Source organism: Abramis brama, assembly GCF_963993115.1.
Source record: "Abramis brama genome assembly, chromosome: 13".
Taxonomy (NCBI): Eukaryota; Metazoa; Chordata; class Actinopteri; order Cypriniformes; family Leuciscidae; genus Abramis; species Abramis brama.
The window spans coordinates 24,334,754-24,357,300 of record NC_139975.1 but is presented as its reverse complement, the minus strand read 5'-3'; the positions used below and the strand labels follow the sequence as shown (position 1 = coordinate 24,357,300).

The following is a 22,547-nucleotide window of genomic DNA, read 5'->3' as shown; positions in this document are numbered from 1 at the left end:
GACACTTTGATTTAGACGTATCTAAATGCTTTCCAAATTAAAACTATCTTATTAGCGAACATTTTATGTTTTATTTCTTTGTGGGTTTGCTTGTTCACATGACAATTCGCGTCATTTACGGCAACATATTGCGTCTGTCTCCTGCATGCGAAAGGAGGAGAGAGGAAGGAAATGGGTAAAGTCAGTTCATTCTTCACGTGCGTATGGGGCGTGCGATATGTATTGTCTGTGATGATATTGTAATCATTGTTTTAACTATGTACGAGGCACTGCGAGGCGAGCTGACATCACATTTACCACTCGTGCTTTCACTGCGTGATGTGTGCAGTTATATGTCCCCAAATGAGTTTTTGGCTTATATTTATATCATATTATGTTGTTATATTACAATATCACGAGCAAGAGTGCCGTTTTCCCGTGCACAATTGCAAATGTGATATTTATTTTATACAACAGTTAAATTAACAATAAGTTAACATTGTGAGTTACATTTTAGACACAACATTGTCAATATTGTTTATTTTCCCTTTATTTCGCAGATGAGAATTTCAAAATGAAACTATAGCAGAGTCTCCATGCAACGGACAGCGTTATTTTTATTTTATATATATTTTTTGGACTAAAATTCACATTTTGAATGAATCAGTTTAATGATTCAATGAACAATCACTTGCTTCTTTCCCGAATGAATCGGCCGTTTGAACAAATCTGTTGAATGAATGACTGCCTCAACTCACTTATTAAGACAGAGACTTGCCTCCACCTACTGGCGGTTTTAGTTTCATATTTAAAGTAACCTTTAATTAAGAAGTTAAAATTAAAAATCATTTCATATTTAAATATTGAATAATAAAAAAAACAATCTCATAGCATTATGTAATTGTAAACGCAGTGTAAATATATTAATGCCAGTTCTGATGCCGCTTCTGTCTCACCTCTGCACTGCAAGGATGGATTTTGATTCAATGATTTAATTTGACTGGTAACAGTGGTACTGTGTTATTATTCTAATAGAATTGAATTTGAATGTTAGAATTTGACATAAAAGGTGATGCATACATCTAATAAGTTTAGAAAAAAATTCCATATATAGGTGAAAATGCCCCTGGAAAACATTACCCCTTAATAAAAATGTTCATTTCTGTCACTGCTGTGAACTGACCACTGTATAGAATATGAAAAATATGAATATCTTTGTGAGTCAGCTGTCAACAACAGGCCTAAACCAGCCATGGTACCAGCACAAAAACACAATCAGTAAAATATCATCTGATTATTAACAAAACTTGGAAAATATTGAGATATATTTTTGTCATTATTGCGCACCCCTAATGTACGGTATTAATTTTGATTTCTTCAGGTCTTAAAAAGCCTTAAATTTGACTTTAAAAAGTGTGCAGCAACCCTGTATTACTCCAAATTGTGTTTCCGTCACTGTAATGAACGAAGACTCCAAAAGTGATCAAGATTCGGAGCGTGCTGCTCATTTCCATTTGTAGACTAGGTGTTTGTTTTTTTGTAGAAAACAATGAAACACTTTTCTTCATTTAAGAAGTTTGCATTTCATTTGTCTGATTTTTCTTTGTCTTTCAGGAGTGGGTCGGCGAGCGGTGTCTGAAGTCTCTGTCGGAGGACAGCAGTGCACTGCAGGATCCAGTGCTGGGGAACATCCAGGCTCAGCGGTTACTGCAGCTCATCTGTTACCCACACAGACAGCTGGACAGTGAGGAGGGCGAGAATCCTCAGAGACAGCGCATCAAACGCATCCTGCAGGTCACATGCTCTCACATGACCCCATGATAACATCTGTTCCGGAGCGGACTGAGCTTTTTGTAGTAGTATAGAGTGAATTTTTAGATATTCTCAACTCTATGTTGGGGTTAACGTCTAAACCATTCATTTAAATATTACTTTAATCGGAAAACACTGCATTATATAAATATTTAATGCCCCAAAAAGTATTTTTTTTAAAAAATGTATGCGCAGCTTGTCAGTGACGTACGGCTCTGTGATCAGTAGTAAATGCTGCTCCATGTTTGAGTCGCTTATAACATGCATTTGAAAAAGCAACGCGCGTCAAACATCCCTCCAAACTTGAAGCATTTATGAACCTCTTGTCCAACAAAAGACAATATTCAATAACATTTTTTTACATGATTTAATAAAATAATTAATATACTTACAATGAAATATACATTTTTACAGTGTGATTGAATATCAATAGTAATAAATTCCTATACAAAACTTTCTAGATGCTCTTTAGATTGTCTGGAATCCCACCATAGACTCACAGAATCCTGTGGGAAACACTGTAATATGCCATGTTTCTACACATTTTTGAGGAGTGTTCTGAAAACAGTTCTTGTTTTTGCTATTCCATTAGGTGATGTTGTAGGTGCAGAAAATACACGCATCAGCTTTAAAACCCAGCAGACCAGGTCTGCATGCATGAAGACAAACCACGTGTTTTAGACACCAGGCTGCTCTGTTCTGTTCTGGCTGTCAGCAATGCAAGAGCAGCAGAGAGTGACCAGACAGTCATTTCCCCAGGCTTAATTATTTATTTCACCCCCTTTAGCCTTTAAACCATTAATGATTTGTGTGGGTCTCACAGCAGCTCATTATTCTGGATTGGTTTTCATCTTCATAGACTGTGAAGACAGGGGCCCATCGCAATTAATATCCAGCTGGGCTCTTAAGCTCTGCTTTGATTCCTTTTAAATGCATTCTTTCCATATTCCGTCTGTTTTTCTGCTTACAGAATATGGACCAGTGGACCATGAGGCAGTCGTCTCTCGAGCTACAGCTCATGATCAAGCAATGCTCGCCTAATTCAAACTCAACTAATGTAAGCTCAACTAATGTAAGTGCTTGCCGAGTTCAACTCTGCTTGATGATTTCCCGTCCTTTCTTTAAGGTTCATAATTTCCTGGTACATCTGAACCAACTCTTTACAGGAGCTGTATGCTCTTCAGGAAAATATAGCCAAGGCCACCATAGAAGTTTTCCAGAAGTCTGCTGAGATGAACTCTTGTAATCCCACCTGGAATGGCTCCGCAGTCTCTGGCGGCTCCGTCTCCAATAGCAACAGTGCCAGCAAACTGAAACCTGTGCTCAGGTGGGTGACCCCAACCGTTGCTTTCTGCCTGTGGTCATATTTACTTTCAAACCACATAAATCAATTTTCCTATCAATGTCTAATCTGTGAAAAGAGATTTCTCAAAGAGTGTTTCTAAAATACTGCTGTTACCGTTTGTGTTTGGTTCAGTTCCTCCGAGCGTTCGGGTGTCTGGTTAGTGGCCCCTCTGATTGGTAAGCTGCACACCTCAGTGCAGGGTCACGTGCTGAAGGCCGCAGGTGAAGAGCTGGAGAAGGGACAGCACCTGGGACCCTCCTCGCGAAAAGAAAGAGATCGGCAGAAACAGAAGAGGTACTAAACTTTTAGCACAGACTTCAAAGCTGCTTAAAAAGTTCAAAAATAAAAAAGTTTTATTCTGCTTGAATAAAAAGTTCAAAGGAACATAATAATTTTTCATATAGAAATCTTTTGTAACATTTATAATGTCTTTACTGTCTCTGTTGACTAATTTAATGCGTACTCGCTGAACAAAGTATTCATTTCTTTCACCACCCCCCCAACTTTGCTTGCAACTTTATATCAATAATTTGTAGCACCAAATAAGAAATGAATTAATCATAGGTTTACACTAATTAAAAATGCTCGTTGACTCTATATTTGTGTCTGCTATTTGTTTTGTTCTTGGAGTCTAGGCATGTTCAGTAATGCAGTTTATCATGATAATGAACATGTATAATTGAGTTATCAAGGATCACCGTTTTCTTTTCTCTTTCAGTATGTCTCTCTTGAGTCAGCAGCCGTTCCTGTCTCTGGTGCTGACGTGTCTCAAGGGACAAGATGAGCAGAGAGAGGGTCTCCTGACTTCCCTCTACAGCCAAGTCCAGCAGGTACCTCATCACCTCCATCCCTCAAAAACACTGCGAGTGCTCCACGTCTATTTGGACTGATACGATGTATTCCCCCATCAGATTGTGACTAACTGGCGTGAGGACCAGTACCAGGACGACTGCAAAGCCAAGCAGATGATGCATGAGGCCTTGAAGCTGAGACTCAATCTGGTGTGCAACTGTTATCTCTTTCTCTCATACATCATCTGCTTTCAAGCTGACAAAACAAGTACAATCTCTGTGTTGATCTTCCTCTCGTCAATTTCATTTCCTTGTATTGTGTGCCTGAGGTTAAAAGACAAATGAATGTCAACAAGATCTGGTTACACTGCACTGAACTCATTTGTCACGTGGTCTAGGTGGGCGGGATGTTTGATACGGTACAGCGTAGCACACAGCAGACGACAGAGTGGGCAGTGCTTCTGCTGGACATCATCAGCAGTGGTACAGTGGACATGCAGTCAAACAAGTGAGATCTGACACCCCTCATTCACTGCCACTGATCGTCCTTGCTATACCATCTGATTTGAAAAGATGTTTGTTCTTTTCCATTAGTGAGCTCTTCACTACGGTGTTAGACATGCTGAGCGTGTTGATTAACGGCACTTTGGCGGCTGACATGTCCAGCATCTCTCAGGGCAGCATGGAGGAGAACAAGAGGGCCTACATGAACCTGGTCAAGAAGCTCAGGGTGAGACGAATTAAAAAACAGTCTAAGTGTTTCATAAGCATCACTATTATTATATCTTTCTTTTGACTTTGGATTGATTCTAAAGCCATAAACCCAGAGCATTAACATGAACAATACCTCAGAAACATGCATCATGAGGAGAGGAGCATGCTACTGCTTTTCTGAGTGATCACTCATTTTCTGACTTGGCTCAAAATAGCAGAAACTACACTACCATACTTCTATTCAGTCAGGACACATTAAATTGATCAAAAGTGACTAAAGTCATTTATAATGTTACAAATGATTCTGTTTCAAATATATGCTTTTCTTTCAAACTCCATTCATTAAAGAATGCGACCTTTTTTAATGTTGTTTCCACAAAAATATTAAGCAGCACAACTGTTTTCAACAGTGATAATAATCAGAAATGTTTCTTGAGCATCAAATCAGCATATTATAATGATTTCTGAAGGATCATGTGACACTGAAGACTGGAGTAATGATGCTGTGAAATATGACAGTTTTATTCAACTTTTTTATTGTATTTTTGATCAAATAAATGCAGCCTTGTATGAAAGAATGCTCTTTCAAAATCATAGAAAAAAAGGTCTGTCAGACTCAAAGTTTTGAAAAGTAATTAACTTTAAAAAAAAAAATCAGAACAGCTTGGCAACTGTAATGAGCAACATCAGTTTTGCAAGCGTCACTCACTTTTTCCTCCGAAAATGTTAGACTCCAGTTTGTTTTGTCCTGCAGAAAGAACTCGGTGACCGTCAGTCCGAGAGCTTGGAGAAAGTGCGTCAGTTGCTGCCTCTACCCAAGCAGACACGTGATGTCATCACCTGTGAGCCCCAGGGATCGCTCATCGACACCAAGGGCAACAAAATTGCTGGATTTGAAAAAGAGGTAAGTAGCAAGCCTCTTTGGTGTTGTAGTGCTGCTCAGCTGCTGGCCATACAGTTTAACTTTGCATTCGTTTTGTGATCCCTCGCACACAGGGTCTTCAGGTGTCGACTAAGCAGAAGATTTCTCCATGGGACGTGTTCGAGGGGCTGAAGCACTCCGCTCCGCTCTCCTGGGGCTGGTTCGGAACCGTGAGGGTCGATCGCAAAGTCACAAAGTTTGAGGAGCAGCAGCGGCTCCTGCTTTACCACACCCACATAAAGCCCAAACAACGCAGTTACTATCTGGCGCCCCTCAACCTGCCCCAAGAGGAGGAGGAGCCACCTACACCTGTGGCTCCTGAGCCGGACAAGAAGGTGGAAACAGGGAAGCAGGAGAAGAGCGTCAACAGTGTCGCACCTGACAATAAGAAGAAGAAGAAAAAGAAACAGACATCCGCAAATAAACAAGAGGTACAAAAAATATGTATATTAATGTATATTGAAAAGCTATAAAGAGAAATCAAGATGGAAATCAAGATGTTTGATTGGTTCCTGTGGTCTAGGACTACAAGCCGCACAACCCAGGAGTCATGCAGTACACGCCACCCATGGACATGGGCATGGGCATGGGCCAATCGAACATGCCTTTTCCGATGGGCTACCGGCCTCAAATGATGTATGCCCAAAACCAGCCTCTACCACCAGGTCAGTACATATCCCAGCATGCCTAAACATCTCAAACACATTACATGGACGACATCTACTTTTTCTTTTATGCTTTTATCGTCTTCCACATTTTCCCCCTCAAGGAGGCCCCGGTTTGGAGCCCCCTTTCCGTCCCAGGACTCCTATGACCAAAATTCCTCCACGTCCCTACGCTAATATGCAGGCTGCTGGCATGGGCAACATGATGGGAATGGACAAGCAGTACCAGTTGACCTATAAACCCCCACCCAGCATGCCTCAGGGGCAGATTCTCCGTCATCAGCTACAGGTCAGACTGGTGAGTCTGGTTTTACTAATCAAGACCCCAGACCAAAAAAACACGGTTTCCTTGTATTTTATATGATTGTTTCATCTAGGGCTGGAACAACGCATCAACACAATCGATTATGTCTATTACATAAATTAGTTGATTTGCCTGGAATGCGTCGATTCATTGCGCTATTTATGTTCCCCAATGATGGTGGCTCCCGCCGGGCATGCTGAAAATCAGCCATTATTACAAAAATATCTGGCCCGATTTGAAGTGTGGGAATAAAACCGAATAAAATAGTGCTCTGCACGCTATTTTTGTAAAACCGAAATTGTAAAACTACTGTAAAACCGAAGTGGCAGCACAACTTCTATGCAGGAGCATCTGCACCGGTCGACCGGCCATAAATTAAAATTTTAACATAATTTAAACTAAATTTAAACATACATTTTTTTGTTTAATTTTGGCTAATCTATATTCCTGACTTGCACAAAAACTGCATTACAATAATTTCCCGAAATGTAATTTGTGTGAAAATATTGCGAAGTCTGTAAACAGGACATTAACACAGGCCAGGGACGGGACACGCTGAAGACAGACACAAAGAGCAGCAAGCTCACTGTTAATGATGCTTGAAATATAGGAAGAAAAATATATATATTGAATTGAGAGTGGTGGTTTATATGGATGTATCTCTGAAGGGAACTGACTGTTTCCTTTTCCTCTTCCCTCCGTATAAAGTAGTGTTTATAAGCGCAGCTGCTTTGTTTGTAGCGGCACCCAAAGAAACGCTTCTTTTCCATGAGCGCCACCTGCATTCAGAGGGTTTGCTTTTTCATTCAGTCCGTCTGCTATTTTTATTTGTGTGCAGGTGTGTCTTATGTAACATAATTTCACAAATCTAAACTCAGACCATTCTGTATTTGCTCTTAGTCTTGAAATTATGCAATCTAATTCAAATCACAAACAACTGCATGTGTGTAGCATCTTTGTTTCGATCGTGATTTCGAATGCAGTGGTTGCCTCTAATTTCACATGGCTACAGATGTTTTTTTTAAGGCCAGTTTGGGCTGTTATAGAGCAAATTAACATCAAATACATTTGCGTGAAAAAAATAAAATCGGCAACCGGTATTGGAATTGGCCAATTTTCAAAAATCATGATCGGTGCATCACTACCGTTTTCATTTCTCTACATAACGTTCATATATTTTAAATAAATAAATCTTTTAATATATATAAATTGTAGTTGTAGTAAAAGTTCATACATAGGTTAGTTACGGTTAATATTTATTGGTAAATTAACCAAAGGATTAATCGACTATTTAGAAAATAAACAATAGATTAACCAGGTATAGATTAATCGAAAGAACAACAAAAAATCAATGGGTTAATCATTTGAAAAAATAATTATTAGTTCCAGTCCTAGTTTCATACACTTGTTTTTTTTTTTTTACTAGGTGTCCTGTAATTAGTTGTGCTTGTCAAATGTGCACTGCAAAAGCCCCACACATATTTAGGTGTCAAAATATCATAGAGACATTGGGCTCTTTCGACTTGACCACTGTTTCCGGGTCCAAACACTCCTTCAGATCCCAAAAGCAAACAACAAACGGTGTTAATGCTAATATACACACAGTGTGCTGTTCAACTAGCGAAAAATCATAATCTAACCTTTATCTCCATAGCTAAAACTCGGTTGACAGTGACTGATCTTTTCTGAATCATTAAAATATTGGTGGCTGGTACACGGTGAACCTTAAGCCTGTTTTATACTTCTGCGTCGAACTGCCGCCGTAGCTACGTCGTAGGCTGTGTGTAGCGCGCGTACCCTACGGCGTACCCTGACGTGCACCTCTCCAAAAATGTAACAACGCGTCAATTCTACGCGGACACAAGCGCTGTGATTGGTCTGCCAGAACCCCTCCCTCGGGGTTTCACATGCTCCCTAGGTGCGCGTCAACGCGGACAACGACACAGAAGTATAAATTAAAACCAACACGTTGCCTACGGCGTATAGGCTCCGGCGTAGGTCCGACGCAGAAGTATAATGAGGCCTTTAGTCTCGCGTAGCCAGACCTTCAGACTGACGGCAGAGACTACAGTGAGCCTAGAGACTTTAGTGTCCACCATAAGTTTTTAAAAGTTTAGGTTGAAGGTGTGTGATAAACGAAAAGTGTTCATAAATGACTGTTGAGAATTGAGAGAGGATTTTTCACTTGAAACGGAAGAGGCTTGGACCAGGAGACAGTATTATTGGAAGGTCGATATGTCACGACTTGACAAACAGCTAGTGACCATCTAGAAACACCACTCGACTGCTCACAGCATGCTCTAGCAACCACGTTGCAACATCCTGGCGGCACGTGCAAGAACTGTCTAGTTTTTGTCTTCTAGTGATTGTGAATGTTAAATTCAGAATAATTGGAAAGGAGAGGCATGTATGCTTGTTTGTTGGTCTTTTCAGGGGAATCATAATCATTTAATTGGACAGCAGATTAGACAAGTGGCACCTAATCAACAGTATCCACCAATGCAGCCGACACAGGCAAGTTCTTGTGCTTTTACAGACACTTGGCACATCTGCAGTGTTGATTGACTGCTCAACATTCACTGAAACCCAGAGATAACAACCTACTAATGTCACGTTTCTCTCTCTAGAACATGTCCCATGGCTACACCCCCTACGGCTCACACATGGGGATTCAGCCACACCCCTCTCAGGCCGCTGGGATAGTTCCTTCCTCGTACGTTAACCAGGGCTTCCAGGGAGGACATCCTGGCACCAACCCAGGCATGGTGGACTCTCTTAGGCCAGTGCAGCAGAGGCCGAGCGGCTATGTGCATCAGCAGGCTCCCGGGACATACGGACACACAATGCAGAACACACAAAGGTCAGCCACAGACCTCTTTAAAATTCTTAGCACCTCGTACATGTTCAGTACTGCCATACTTCAGTAACATTATACCGCAAAACCCTAATTTGAAGCAGTGTAAAACAAATCATCTTAACTTTCACCAAAGATTCAAAGAGATTCAAATCACTGTATTGGCAATGTGAAAAATCTTTACATTGCCAAAGCATTAATAACACTATACAATAAAAATAAATACATTACATAAATTATTAAAAATAATATTGAAGAAAAAATAAAACTTAACTAACTTTCACCATCTGTCTCAGATTCTCCCATCAGTCCATGCAGCAGGCACCTATGATGCACGGCCTGGCTCCAGGTCACCTGGGACCGCAGGGGATGCACCCCAACATGAGGCCTAATCAGATGATGGACCAGCAGCAGCAGCAAGCTCAGCAGCAACAACAGCAGCTGATAAGACAGCATCCAGCTCTCCGAGTGCGTACATGCGCACACACACACACACACACGCAAGTCGATCACATTGCATTGTGGGATACAGTATGTGTTAGGGCTGTCACTTTACGTTCGAAATTCGATTGCACAATCGATCGGACCAACCAACGCATGTTTTGAAAACGAAAATAGGGAATCGATTTTAACGGCCTTCTCTCGGAGCGCGTCCAGCTCGTCATGATACGCCCGCAGCGAAAGCGCGTCACACAGCGACTGCAGGCTCTGACACACACACATAACCAGGGCCGCGGGAAGTGGGGGTGCTGGAGCACCCCCTGTTTTCACAGAATTGGAAATGCAACGCATATGTTTGTTCATTAAAATGTATTAATTTTTAGCATTTAGTCATTTATTTGTAATAAACACTTTAAGTGGGCTATTTAAAAATTATTTATATGTTAAATTATCTTTTTAAAACATAAGCACAGAGTGTTATGTAATATTGTGTGTGTGTGTCGAAAGAATTTGTCCGCAACTGCTCAAAAAAAAAAAAAAAAAAAAAAGTCAAAAACCCCACTGTCAGTGTTTTGTAAGGAACATGCAAATATGTAAAATATAGCAGGAGACATTTTAATTGTTTACTAATAAAACAGTTATTTTTTATGTCAGTGTCGGCTAGACAGATGAAGTTGACGACTCGCGATCTTCGCAGTGCCAGAGAGAAATGCACATTTCATACGAATTACATAAGCAGCGCAGTCTGTTTTCTTTCATTTTGAATTGTTCTGCTAAAGAGTAGACATTTCAAGCTATCTATATGTCTCAGGTCTGTGAGGCAATAGGTTACCTTATAGGCCTACGCTGAGTTTCGGTTAATTTATGAGACGAGCTCCAGGTTCGCCAGCGCCTCCGTGTCCTGATTATCTATTTTCTAATAGCCTATATTTACTTCTTATTTATTAAATCCAGACAATTGGTTGAAGAAACATCAATTAAAATTAAGATACAATTAATACAAAACGAAATTAAATTTAAAGACAGGCTTTGTGCTTTCAGTTTGAGGTCTCTGTGAAAGTTTTAAAACATTCTTTTAGTGCCACTTTAGACCGCTCACGTCCGTAGCGGAGAACTGTCTGTAACTTTTTTTCTTTTTCTTTTTGTGAAATAAATTTCTAAATAAATTCGACTTAGTCCAGTGCGACTTAGGCTATATATGTTTTTTTTCTTCCTTGTGGCGCATTTTTTGACTGATATACTACTCCGGAGCGACTTATAAAATAGGCTACAGACCGGTAGGCTAAGTTAGGCTATTTATTCTTTTTGTGCAAATGTCCCATAAAGTCCCATCCTTTAAGGATTAATTTATGTCCCGTTGACCGGTCCATTGCATTACGAATAAAAGCAGAATCAATAAAGTCAAAAATGTGATGTGCAGTCAGGTGGTTTGAGTGTGTGCGCGTTTTTTGACGAGTTTTATAGTCTTGATATTGTTTCTTATTCAAAAGTGGTGACAAGAGAAAACATAATGCAGGGCTTGACATTAACGCTTGTCTGGGACAAGTGGATTTTTTGAAGGGACAAGTAAAAGAATTTCACTTGGCCGACCGGACAGGTTAAACGCCTGATTAAACGCCAATAACAAAAAAAAAAACTAGGGAATCACTAAAACGACATTTATCAAATCAATTTATTACATTTATTTTAAGTTGTGATCAATAGTAGATTATTAAAAAAAAACAAGGTTGCGCTGTTGAGGCTTGCGCAGCCTTTCTAGGAGAAATTAAACAAATGAGTGCATCTTGCACAAAAAAAAAAATCAGTTAACATACATGACATACTGCTTTTTTTTTTACTGAGTTTTTATATTTTTAACATATGCAGTTAAGCAACCTCACACGACCAGTGCTGTTTTCCTGAAAACCATCACGATTGAAAATGTGACATTGATTTCATACAACAGTTCAATAAACAGTTAAAATTAAGTCATTTACATTTTAGATGCAATATTGACTGTTTTTGTTCTGTTTCAGCAGCAAAAATAGTTCCAAACAAAGATCACAGCAGAACCACTGCGCATCTCACAGCAACACTCAACCATGTTTTCATTACTGAGCGATTCAGCGTTTTGAACGAATCGGTTGAGTCAAAGATTCAATGACCCATTCATAAACATCTGTCTCATTCTCAAATGAATCAGTCGTTTGAACGAGTGACTCAATGACTCGCTCATTAAGATGGTCGCCTGCCTACTGGCGATTTAGCATTGCTTAAAATTATCATTCTTTCCAACGTTTCTTATTTGTATATTTAAAACAATCTCATAACATTATTTAATCCAATTGTAATTTTTCAGTGTAAATTATTTAATTTGATCAGCCCTACCCAAGGTAACAGCCCTACAGTGTCTTAGTATTCTAAATATAATAAATTATATTTATAACTAAAAATAAATTATGGACAAGCAACTTTTTTACTCAATGGGCAAGCACATGAAAAGGCTTAATGTCGAGCCCTGCATAATGCATACTTGCTGGCTTTCTAGTGACTACAGTGATTCTTTGTGTGTTTGTGTCTTCACAGCAGCAGGTGCAGCAGCAACAACAGCAGCAGCAGCAGGTTCAACAACAAGTGCAACAACAAGTGCAGCAGCAACAGCAGGTTCAGCAGCAGCAACAACAACAGCAGCAGGTCCAGCAACAACAACAGGTTCAGCAGCAGCAGGTTCAGCAGCAGCAGGTTCAACAGCAGCAGCAGGCATCAGCCCAGCCTCCCGCTCAGGCCCTGGGCATGCAGCCTCTGCCCCCGCAGCAGCCCATGGTGAGACCTGGAACCACAAAAAGCTCATTAGAAAACTGTTCTAGCAGCCTCTTGTGGCTTATTGGTTTACGTTTGTGGATTTTTAGACCTATAATTCTGTCATTTGATTTGGTCTCAGTTCCCACGGCAAGGCATGCAGCAGACCCAGCAGCAGCAGCAAACTGCAGCACTGGTCCGACAGCTCCAGCAGCAGCTCTCAAGTATGCTTCAGTCTTTACAAACATTCATATGTTTGCTGCATATACACTGCCTTCATAAAAGCAGGATATTGGACAATATCAACATAAATACAGGTCATCTCTTGCTATAAATGCATGAAAATAACTAGCAATATAGTCACGGCACAGTCGGACACCCCTTTGGGAATAAAATAAAAAATGTGGGTCATCGCACACTTATACCTTTAACTGTTTAACTGCCAGTTAAGGTTATTGCAAAACAGACCGATAAGAACACAGTACAGTTTTGACGTCAACGCTTTTTAGCGTATATGTACAGCCTTTCAAAGTGTACTCCATTTGTTAGCATGCACGGTCGACATGTGCGCACTAGAAAGCGTTTTTTATCTCCAGAAGTTAAGCAGTTTTAAAAATGGGTCTCGTTCACTAATTTTGTGGAATAAATTTCATATTTTTACAAAAAATAACGGCTCATGTAAAATTTGAACTCGCAACGCTCGAGTTGAATTTGAGTATTTTTGAGTATTCTAAACGAGCGACCACGTGCCCAAGGTTAGTTACGCAAGCAGATCCTCGAAACTAGTTCAAACACAAACTTTAATACAGATCATTTCATTAGCCAGATCTATATAGGCGTATCTGCGTCTTATACAGAGAAACCTCACAGTTCAAGCTATAATGCAGTATTTCTTTCTTTTATTGTATTTATGATGAAATATATTTCAGATGATATATCTATGTATACAGTTTTATCTTAACACGACTATAAGGCGCCCAGAGTAAGTGATTTTTGTGTATGTGTGTGTTTTTCTGTCAATTAAAAAATGAAGTTCAAAGGGTTTTGGTGAATCATGTATTGTTTGTGAAAACATTCGTACACAGATTTCATGCACTCATTTGTGAGTATGCATGCTTAGCGAATGAGACCATTGTCTTTGTTCTCGTTTAAGTGCTCGTCAACATGGCCGTCTATTGTTATTGTGGTCTCCCACAGATTGTTGTTGTTGTTCAGTGTTTTTTTGTTTTTTAGTGTAAGACATTGGGCTGGGCCATTGTTGCCACCTGGTGGACCAACCGATTGTCCAAAAAAAAAACAGGTGCATGCGCCAGCTGAGCAACTGTGCTGATTACGAAATTTAATTAGGCAAACTGTATGCATACCCCTAGTGTACGTGTGAAAAATGGAGTATACTTTGGGCTTTAAGAGATGCTTTTGAAGTAGCTCTAACATTAGTATTTACTTTAATATGTTCTAAATTCATACATTTTCTATTTTATGTTTTTATCCTTAGTGCTGTTTCTTATAATGCAAAGAATTCACACAAATCAATGTAAACAAATACTATTGTATTCATTTTCTGAACTAAAATTATTATTTTTCTTTCCCCAGATACTCAACCTGGACAGAACACCAACTCATATTACTGAGAGTGAATGGATTTCAGCGGCGGTAAAGAATGATTTTGTGCCCACATAGCGGACCTTTCGGAGACGAGGAACCCTGCTCCTGAAAGAAGCCCCACAGGGCTGTATCTAAAGTAGAGTCAAACATTGTTTTTCAGACATGCATTTCTGAAAGTCATAGAGGCTTTGTTCTGTGAAACATTGAGGTGAACAGTGAAAGAGTTTATGTAAAAAGAAGTACAGGAAATTATAAAAATATTGCAACTTTTTTTATTTTATTTCAATTTGTACAATTTTTCAGTTTCGTGTATTTCTCATTAAAAAAAATCATGTCACTTTTTATGCCTTGTCTTACATTGTCGAAACATTATAGAGTGTGACCTTAAAGGGATGTTTCACCCAAAAATGACAATTCTTTCGTCATTTACTCGCCCTCGTGTCGTTCCAAACCTGTAAGACTTTCGTTCATCTTCTGATCACAAATGATCGTTTTGATGAAATCGGAGATCTATTGACAGCTACACAACTGCCACTGACATTTCAAAAAGAGATCGTAAAACTAATCCATATGAAGTGAGTGGTTTAGTCCAAGACTTTTTGAAGAGACTTGATCGCTTTCCAAGATTAACGGATTTAATTTAGCCTAAATTCAATCAAGCTATCATTTCTCTTCAGAAAATTTGGACTAATCCGCTCAATTCATTTGGATTAGTTTTACAATCTCTTTATGAAGTGTCAAAGTGGTAGTTGCGTAGCTATGGAAGCTTGTTTCCGCCAAAGAATAAAACTTTTTAAAAGATAATTGCGAGTTTACATCTTGCAATTCTGACTTGTTTCATGCAATTCTGACATCTTTTCTCAGAAACTCGCGAGTTATAAAGTCCAATTCTAAGAGAAAAAAAGTTGCAATTACCTTTTTTTATTTTTTATTCTGTGGCGGAAACAAAATTCATACGTAGCTGTCAGTGGGGGGACAGAAATCTCTCAAATTTCATCAAAAAGATCTTCATTTGTGATCAGAAGATGAACGAAGGTCTTGCGGGTTTTGAACGTCATGAGGGTGAGTAATTAATGACAGACTTTTCATTTTGGGGGGAACTATCCCTTTAAATCATTGTTTACTCATTCACTACAGTTATTACTATATTTGGTAGAATTGGTTCGAATTACTTCAAGTAAGCTCAAGTATGCATTAAGATTTTGACTTGTGTTGTGTTGCCATTTTGGGAGTCCTCCCTTTCCCTTGGCTCCTCTCAAGGCGATTAAACAACACTCCCAAGTCGGGACCCAGCGCTCTTCCTTCTAAACCACAGTCTCTTCCTTCACATTTCATCAGGAAGTTGAGAGAATCCCAGCTTCTCTCCTCAGGCATGACTCCCAACCTAGATAAAATTCTGTCTGCAAGATCTGGCACCATGGGTTGCAGGAGTATCCCATACATCCTGAGGCACTCTAAAGACACGTGAAGGATGGTGTCAAGCCACTGCTGGTCTCTGGGATTGCTCCGGTCCAGCTTCCACGGTGCATGTCTTTGAACGAATGCATTAGTCATCCGCACGCATGCGCTAATGGCCTCCAGTGCTTTATATATGTGTAGATTCTCAAAGTGCTGCTCAATTAAGACCGGAAGAGCAGATACGGCCTCCACCATTCTGTAGTCTTCCGAGACAGCTTTTCCACGGAGCCCTTGAGATGGTTCCTTTGGGAAGCAGGAGTTGCAGAACTGAGGATACACCTGCGTGGGGTTGAGTGCGGGCGCAGTGCAGCGGTTTAAAAGCCCACCGAGAGCGTCTGCTAACTCGCTGTTGCACATCTTTATGACTTTATTGTCATAATAGTCACAGTCCGAGTCAGGAACCCCTTGTCTCAGAAGGAAGTAGCGCAGGCCGTCCACGGTGAACTTCTCCATGGCGTCCAATGGGTTGATTACGTTTCCAAGACTCTTGGACATTTTCCTTCCCTCCACCGTCCAGTGAGAGTGCACAAATATGGTCTTAGGAAGAGGTAATCCTGCAGCCAAGAGAAACGCCGGCCAGTATATCGCGTGAAACTTAAGAATGTCCTTACCGACAACATGATGGACAGCTGTCCACCACGGGGAGTGATTCTGTGGGTAACCAACAACGGTCAAGTAGTTCACCAGAGCATCCAACCACACGTAGATGATTTGTTCCGGATCTCCAGGGACTGAAATACCCCACTGGAGGCGGCTTTTCTGGCGAGATACTGACAGGTCTGGGATATCGTCCTCCAGCCACTGAAGAACCATGTGATGAAAGTTCACAGGCTGGATGATATTTGGGTTTAATCGAAGCCAATGAAGCAATTTGGTGCGGAAATCCGATAGGCGGAACATGTAATTGTCCTCCTTCATCCACTCCACCTGTCAATGAGGATAGAGAAATTATCTTATTCCACTTTGAAGAACTTCAGAAGATTGGTTAGGTCTTGTATGTCAACACTAGTAATAGACTGATATATTAGAGATTTAACCGAATACTATTTGACAATTTTAAAGATTACTGGCCGATAACTGCGCATGCATGCCTAACTAACAGATGACAATCTTCCAAAAATCTACTGAAATTTTGTGTTTCCAAATATTCAGCCAGTAGAAAAAAAAAAACATATCTGGCAACCAGTGGATGTATTTTAGATCAGGGTCATGAGATGGACCGCCATCCTAAAATCAGTATAGTATACCAATGGGTCAATGACTTGAAATGCATATTTAAAATGACTGTTTTCTATTTTAATATATTTTATACTGTAATTTATTCCTGTGATCAAAGCTGAATTTTCAGCATCATTACTCCAGTCTTCAGTGTCACATGATCCTTCAGAAATCATTCTAATATTATGATTTGATGCTGAAAAAACATTCATTATTATCAATGTTGAAAACAGTTGTGTACAAATTTTCAAAATTATTGAAAAAAAAAAAATGAATAGAAAGTTCAAAAGAACAGCATTTATTTAAAATAGAATATTTTCTAACATTATAAATGTCTTTACTGTAACTTTTGATCAGTTTAACTCATCCTTGATGAATAAAAGTATTGATTTATTTTATTTATTTCCCCAAAAAATAAAATTAAAATTCTTACTGACCCCAAACTTTTGAACGGTAATGTTTAATGTTACAAAAGCTTTAGATTATAATATTAATATATATAATATAATATAATATAGATTATATATTATAATATAGTATAGATTATAATATTTAATATATATAATGTGTGTGTGTGTGTGTGTGTGTGTCCAAGTAATACACGTGTCCACTTTGAAACACAATGTTAATCTGAAGTTAAACCTGCCTCCTGGTAGGTTTAATTTAAGCCTCGATTTAGTCCTGGAGTAACTCTAGTCTTGCTCCAGGAAATCATCTTATTAAACTCTGGACTAAACTAAATCTAGGACTATTTAAAGCCTTGACCGAGAAAGCAGATTTCTGTTAATCTGGTTTAAAGGGCAATTTTAGTCTAGGATTAGGCTTAATCTCTGTTCGGGAAACCGCCCCTTAATGTTTTAAATGTAAATATGTAATTTGTTCGCCTCTAGGGGTCGCTCACCTCTTACAATAACAAAGGCGTAGTTTGATGATGCAACATTTGCTAAGAATTATGGATCTTGTCGTCAACGTCAAGCCGACCGATCTAATAATGTTTATGGATGAGTGAATACATCGATGCTTTTATCATGACTGTGATATGAAGCAGGTCGGGATTGCTAAGAGACAGCTATCAGCTCCACACGCGACGCGAGTCCCGCGGATATAAAAGGAATATGGACATTTATGGAGCTAGAATTGTGTCTTTATTACATGCGAGAAAATAAATGATCTGAGAGAAAAAAAAAGTTTGAGAGAAAGTTATCACACTGATAGCAAAAAAGCATTTCATGAGAGAAAAAAGAATATTTGAGAGAAAAAGTTTTCATACCAATAGCAAAAAATAATATTTGAGACTAAAAAAAGTTTTGAGAGAAAGTATTTCCTGATAGAACATAAAAAATATAAATTTGAAATTTTTTAAATTATTTCTGAGAAAAACAATCTCTCTCAAAATACTTTGAAAAAAACTCTCAAATATATATTTTTTGCTATCAGTGTGAAAACGTTTTCTCTAAAAAAAAAAAAAAAAGTGTTTCTCTCAAAACGTTTTTCTTTGCTCTCGATGCAATTTCTTGCTCTCGTGTCAGGATTTTGCTTTTGCTGTGCTATAATAATTCTTTTTATAAAAAAAAATATGATTTAAAGGCTGAAATATGTGAGGTTTATCTTTTTATAAAAACCTTTTTTGTACTTGTTAGTAGATAACGTTGCAAGACGACACTTAAAATCTGCCCATCATTTTTAATGTTATTATTCTAATGTTTATGTAAACAAAAAGTGCATATTGATGCTACTTTTATTAGTTATTTGCTGGTTTTCGACATAAAACTTTGTCGAATTGATTTCATTGTGTAGTGTTAGTACTTTTTGAACAGGATTCTGTGATAACCGTGATCATTTTTGTCACTAATCATGAAATGAAATGTTCATGCCATTTCATCTCTAGTTATGATCAACTAAACTATCAACTATAATTATGTGTTTTTACAGTATAATATGCAAAGTACAATTTTCTATTAAAACATTTTATCTCTGATTGTTCTTTTCTCTGACATTTAAGGGTGACATATATAGGCCTACAAAAACTCTTAGGTCTAAAACAGTTTGGATAGTTGTTAATATGAGTTATGAGATATTATTTAAAAGATTTAAGTATTGTATTACATGAGTAGCTCTCGGCCACTTTCATTTTTAAAAAGTCGCTCTCAAATGAAAAAAGGTTGGAGACCCCAATTTAATCGCTTTTAGAAAAACTATTCCTTTTCTATGGCCCTGCTAGGGCCCTCCCCACCCCAGTTTGAAAACCCCTGTTCTAGATGGTGCAAACCACTGACAGAGAAGCATAGGCTTTAATTCAAGAACAGGATGGATGGTACCTTGTGGCCGCTCTCAGTGGATACTTTGATCTGTCGTCCCTCGGAGTCTGTTCTGTCAGTGACTTGAGTTGGTGTAAGAAAACTTTCATCTGGAGTGGAGTACCAGCCTTCATAAGTGCCTTTGTAGATAAAGCCTTTGCTATGGAGAACAGTCCAGAAGTGTTCAACAGCCTGTCGATGTCTTTTCTCTGTTGTCCGAATGTAGTCAGTGTATAAAATACCGCATCTTTGGAAAACATGCTTAAAACTCTCTGATACCTCAGTGCAGAAGTTCAGAGGGTCTTTACCAGCATTGCTCGCTGCCTGTTGGATTTTAAGACCATGTTCATCTGTACCTGCAGGGCACAAACAAACAACCTTACTTCAACACACTGATCTCTGAGGCCAGTTGCATAAACACTCATAATGGTAAAGGGATTGATCAACCAAAAATGAAAATTCTGTCATCATTTACTCACCCTCATGTTGATCCAAATCTGTAAGATTTTCATTTATCTTCAAAATACAAATGCAGATCTTTTTGATGAAATTTGAGAGCTTTCCGTCCCTGCATTGGCAGCTTCGCAACTGACACTTTAACGCTTCAAAAAGTTCATAAAGAGATCGTAAAACTAATCCATATGAATCAGGCGGTTTAGTCCAAATTTTCTGAAGAGACATGATCGCTTTTATATGATGAACAGATTGAATTTAGGCTTTTATTCACATATAAACATTCATCAACTCACATCACATATAGTAAACAGAAGCTCAAGTATAATCGCTTGACATGCGAGAACCATTTTAGGTTCATTCTCGTGTTAGAAGTTTGTGCTTCAGCAAGATAGATAGATAGATTGTTTTATTTAATGCCATGTCAGCATCTAAGGCTATTTTCATGGCAAATATTTAATTACAAAAATACAAATATCACACAACAAGTCATATACTAATTCTTTTAAATTAACATTATGATAAAAAAAAATCCAAAGCAGGCATTTTCAGGCATATTCTTACTAAATAAGTCCTTAAGTGAAATAACTTCATAAAAGAGCATTCTACTTGTACCCAGGACAGTCCAATAAAATATGTTTAACAGAGAGGGGAATCTTACAAAACATGCATAAAGTTGGATCTTCACCTTTAAGCAAAAAAAGCATGAGTCAAATTTGTATGACCTATACGACATCTGGGCTGCGTTCAGCCCCGACAAAACGTTGCACAACGTTTTTTAAACAGAAACGGTGATGCGTTGAACACACTGTTCTGATGACGCAAGAGTTGCAACTATGGCAGCTGAGAAGGCCATTCTTTGTGTTATTTGTGAAGAATTTTCGGAGCCTGATGAAGTCGGTATAAATATGTGTTTAATACTACAAAATATGCCCGATGTTACAGTTACTGCACTTGCCGCCCAGAACAAAAGAGAACATCCCAATCGAGTGAAGGGATTGCTGAAACTGAAGCACACATCTTTTTCAGACTAAAACACATCTATTTAGCCTCACATACTGACTTTATTTGTAGTTCGTACTGTTTTAATACCCTGTATTTTCTTTCTCATTTTTAGGAAAAACACTTAATTACCATTGTTTATTTCTATACTTGCAATGAAGCTAAAAATATAAACAACTACATCATTTTGTTGATATCCTATATTTTTTACAATAAAACTTTCGACAAACATGTCTTCTAATATCCTCAGTTGTTGCGTATACCGAGCTGCATCAAACAAATTTGTAAATTACTTTCCTTGAACCCATTTTGCGAGTTCACTTTAATACCACGTGCTTTATATACATGTTGCTGCTGATTGGACTGCAGTTCTGACACACCCACCAAACAAGAGAAAACGTATCTCAAACCCCGGTGCACACCGGTGCACGCCGTTTCCAGGAAACATGACGTTCAACCCGGAAACCGTAGCAAAACGTTGCGCACCGTTTTGAACTTGAACATGCCCCTGGTGAATAGCTTCAGCAAGAACCAATGAGGTTCATTATTGTGTTACGCAGCATGTTTCAGCATCAGCAAGAACCAATGAGGTTCATTCTTGTGTTACGCAGCATGTTTGAGCTTCAGCAAGAACCAATGAGGTTCATTATTGTGTTACACAGCACGTTTGAGCTTACTCAAGAACCAATGAGGTTTGTTCTCGTACGTCAGGCAGTTTCGATTTGCTGATCATTGTTTAAATGTGAATAAAAGCCTAAATTAAAAATGTTCATCATATAAAGCGATCAAGTCTCTTCAGAAAATTTGGACTAAACCGCTCAATTCATATGGATTAGTTTTATAATCGCTTTATAACTTTTTAAAGCATCAAAGTGGTAGTTGCGAAGCTGCCAATGTGGGGACAGCAATCTCTCAGATGTGTCTTATTTCTCTCAGACTTTCGAAGATGAACGAAAGCCTTAAGGGTTTGGAACGACATGAGGGTGAGTAAATGATGATTTTTTTGGGTGAACTATCCCTTTAAGAACTTCTAACCAATTAGCAGTTAGTAATCAGTCTTAGTTTTCGGTATTAAATTAAACCAATCTATGCTTTTATGTAACTGACGTAAAATAAAAGTTATGAACACGAACAGTCTTAAAGAAAAAAAAAAAAGATAACTTGTAAGAGTCTCATCAGTTTATGCAACCAGCCCCTGATGCAAGTATTTAACTTGTTTAAGTCATGTAATACAATTAGACAATGTATAAAACGTACCTGTGGCAAATCTGGAGTTGTATCCCTGTAAGAGTTTGAATCTGTGCAGACAGTCGGCAGTGACAGCTGAATACACATGACCAATGTGAGGAGATGCATTGACATAGAAGATGGGAGTTGTGATGTAATATGGTTTCGAGCTCTGTGAATGATCTGTGCAAAAGCATCGCAAATCCTGACAGTGAATACTGTAGACGTGCGGAAGCCTTCTGTGGAGAGCATGCCTGGATAATCTCAGTACTATTGTTTTTGTGCGCGTGAGAATACAGCACGGAGACCTCATCACGAGACAGCTGCGAGGCGCGTGAGAGAACATCCGGGTCAGCGCCGTCACAAATGAGTTCACTTTCAAAGAAAAGGCCCAACAACCCTTCCCTACTTGAGATACATTTGTCAAGCTTAAATCAAGAGCTTTTTTCGTTTATAGTATTGTGTAAGATTAGGGGCCAGTAGCGTAAACATAGGCATTATCTCAAGATTGTATTTTAAGAACTAGTATGACCAACTAGCAGTTAGCCAAGGGTTTGTCAGTCTAACTTTATCAAATAAGACACATCTATATTTTATGTAATATGTACATATGACTTTAAAAAGTCAAGACCACTCTTAAAAAAAAAAAAAAAATGATTAGCTTACTCTGTGCTAAGAATAC

At 38.7% G+C, this 22,547-nt stretch overlaps 2 protein-coding genes across 14 annotated transcripts in view; one reads left to right on the top strand and one right to left on the bottom strand.

The window, feature by feature from the left end:
• The window catches only part of med12 (mediator complex subunit 12), a 34,604-nt gene extending 20,052 nt beyond the window's left edge, over positions 1 to 14,552 (top strand). For 2 of the 13 annotated variants that reach the window (XM_084133827.1, XM_084133825.1), the window contains exons 27-44: positions 1,594 to 1,773; positions 2,762 to 2,863; positions 2,958 to 3,118; positions 3,269 to 3,430; positions 3,855 to 3,966; positions 4,048 to 4,137; positions 4,326 to 4,435; positions 4,522 to 4,657; positions 5,396 to 5,545; positions 5,638 to 5,994; positions 6,087 to 6,228; positions 6,333 to 6,526; positions 8,966 to 9,046; positions 9,160 to 9,392; positions 9,683 to 9,854; positions 12,396 to 12,629; positions 12,748 to 12,829; positions 14,199 to 14,552. In XM_084133827.1, coding sequence (XP_083989953.1) covers positions 1,594 to 1,773; positions 2,762 to 2,863; positions 2,958 to 3,118; positions 3,269 to 3,430; positions 3,855 to 3,966; positions 4,048 to 4,137; positions 4,326 to 4,435; positions 4,522 to 4,657; positions 5,396 to 5,545; positions 5,638 to 5,994; positions 6,087 to 6,228; positions 6,333 to 6,526; positions 8,966 to 9,046; positions 9,160 to 9,392; positions 9,683 to 9,854; positions 12,396 to 12,629; positions 12,748 to 12,829; positions 14,199 to 14,236 — 2,736 coding nt within the window. In that variant the 3' untranslated portion in view covers positions 14,237 to 14,552. Of the gene's footprint in view, positions 1 to 1,593; positions 1,774 to 2,761; positions 2,864 to 2,957; positions 3,119 to 3,268; positions 3,431 to 3,854; positions 3,967 to 4,047; positions 4,138 to 4,325; positions 4,436 to 4,521; positions 4,658 to 5,395; positions 5,546 to 5,637; positions 5,995 to 6,086; positions 6,229 to 6,332; positions 6,527 to 8,965; positions 9,047 to 9,159; positions 9,393 to 9,682; positions 9,855 to 12,392; positions 12,630 to 12,747; positions 12,830 to 13,838; positions 13,906 to 14,198 lie in introns of all 13 variants that reach the window. The other 11 variants (XM_084133831.1, XM_084133830.1, XM_084133826.1 and 8 more) reach the window with 9 other exon arrangements.
• Positions 14,467 to 22,212, bottom strand: mars2 (methionyl-tRNA synthetase 2, mitochondrial). The gene is made up of 3 exons (XM_084133834.1): positions 21,896 to 22,212; positions 19,205 to 19,539; positions 14,467 to 16,595 (listed from the first exon to the last, which is right to left on the bottom strand). Exons 1-3 carry the CDS (start codon positions 22,209 to 22,211, stop codon positions 15,405 to 15,407), a joined length of 1,842 nt encoding a protein of 613 aa, XP_083989960.1. The 5' UTR covers position 22,212; the 3' UTR covers positions 14,467 to 15,404.
• Positions 22,213 to 22,547: the final 335 nt, after the last annotated feature.

Coding starts and splice junctions, on each gene's coding strand:
- mars2 (XM_084133834.1), bottom strand. CDS start 22,211: ATGTTCTCTCACGCGCCTCGCAGCTGTCTCGTGATGAGGTCTCCGTGC. Junction 19,540..21,895: donor CAACTCCAGATTTGCCACAG/GTACGTTTTATA, acceptor TGTGCCCTGCAG/GTACAGATGAACATGGTCTT. Junction 16,596..19,204: donor CCACTGAGAGCGGCCACAAG/GTACCATCCATC, acceptor CCTCATTGACAG/GTGGAGTGGATGAAGGAGGA.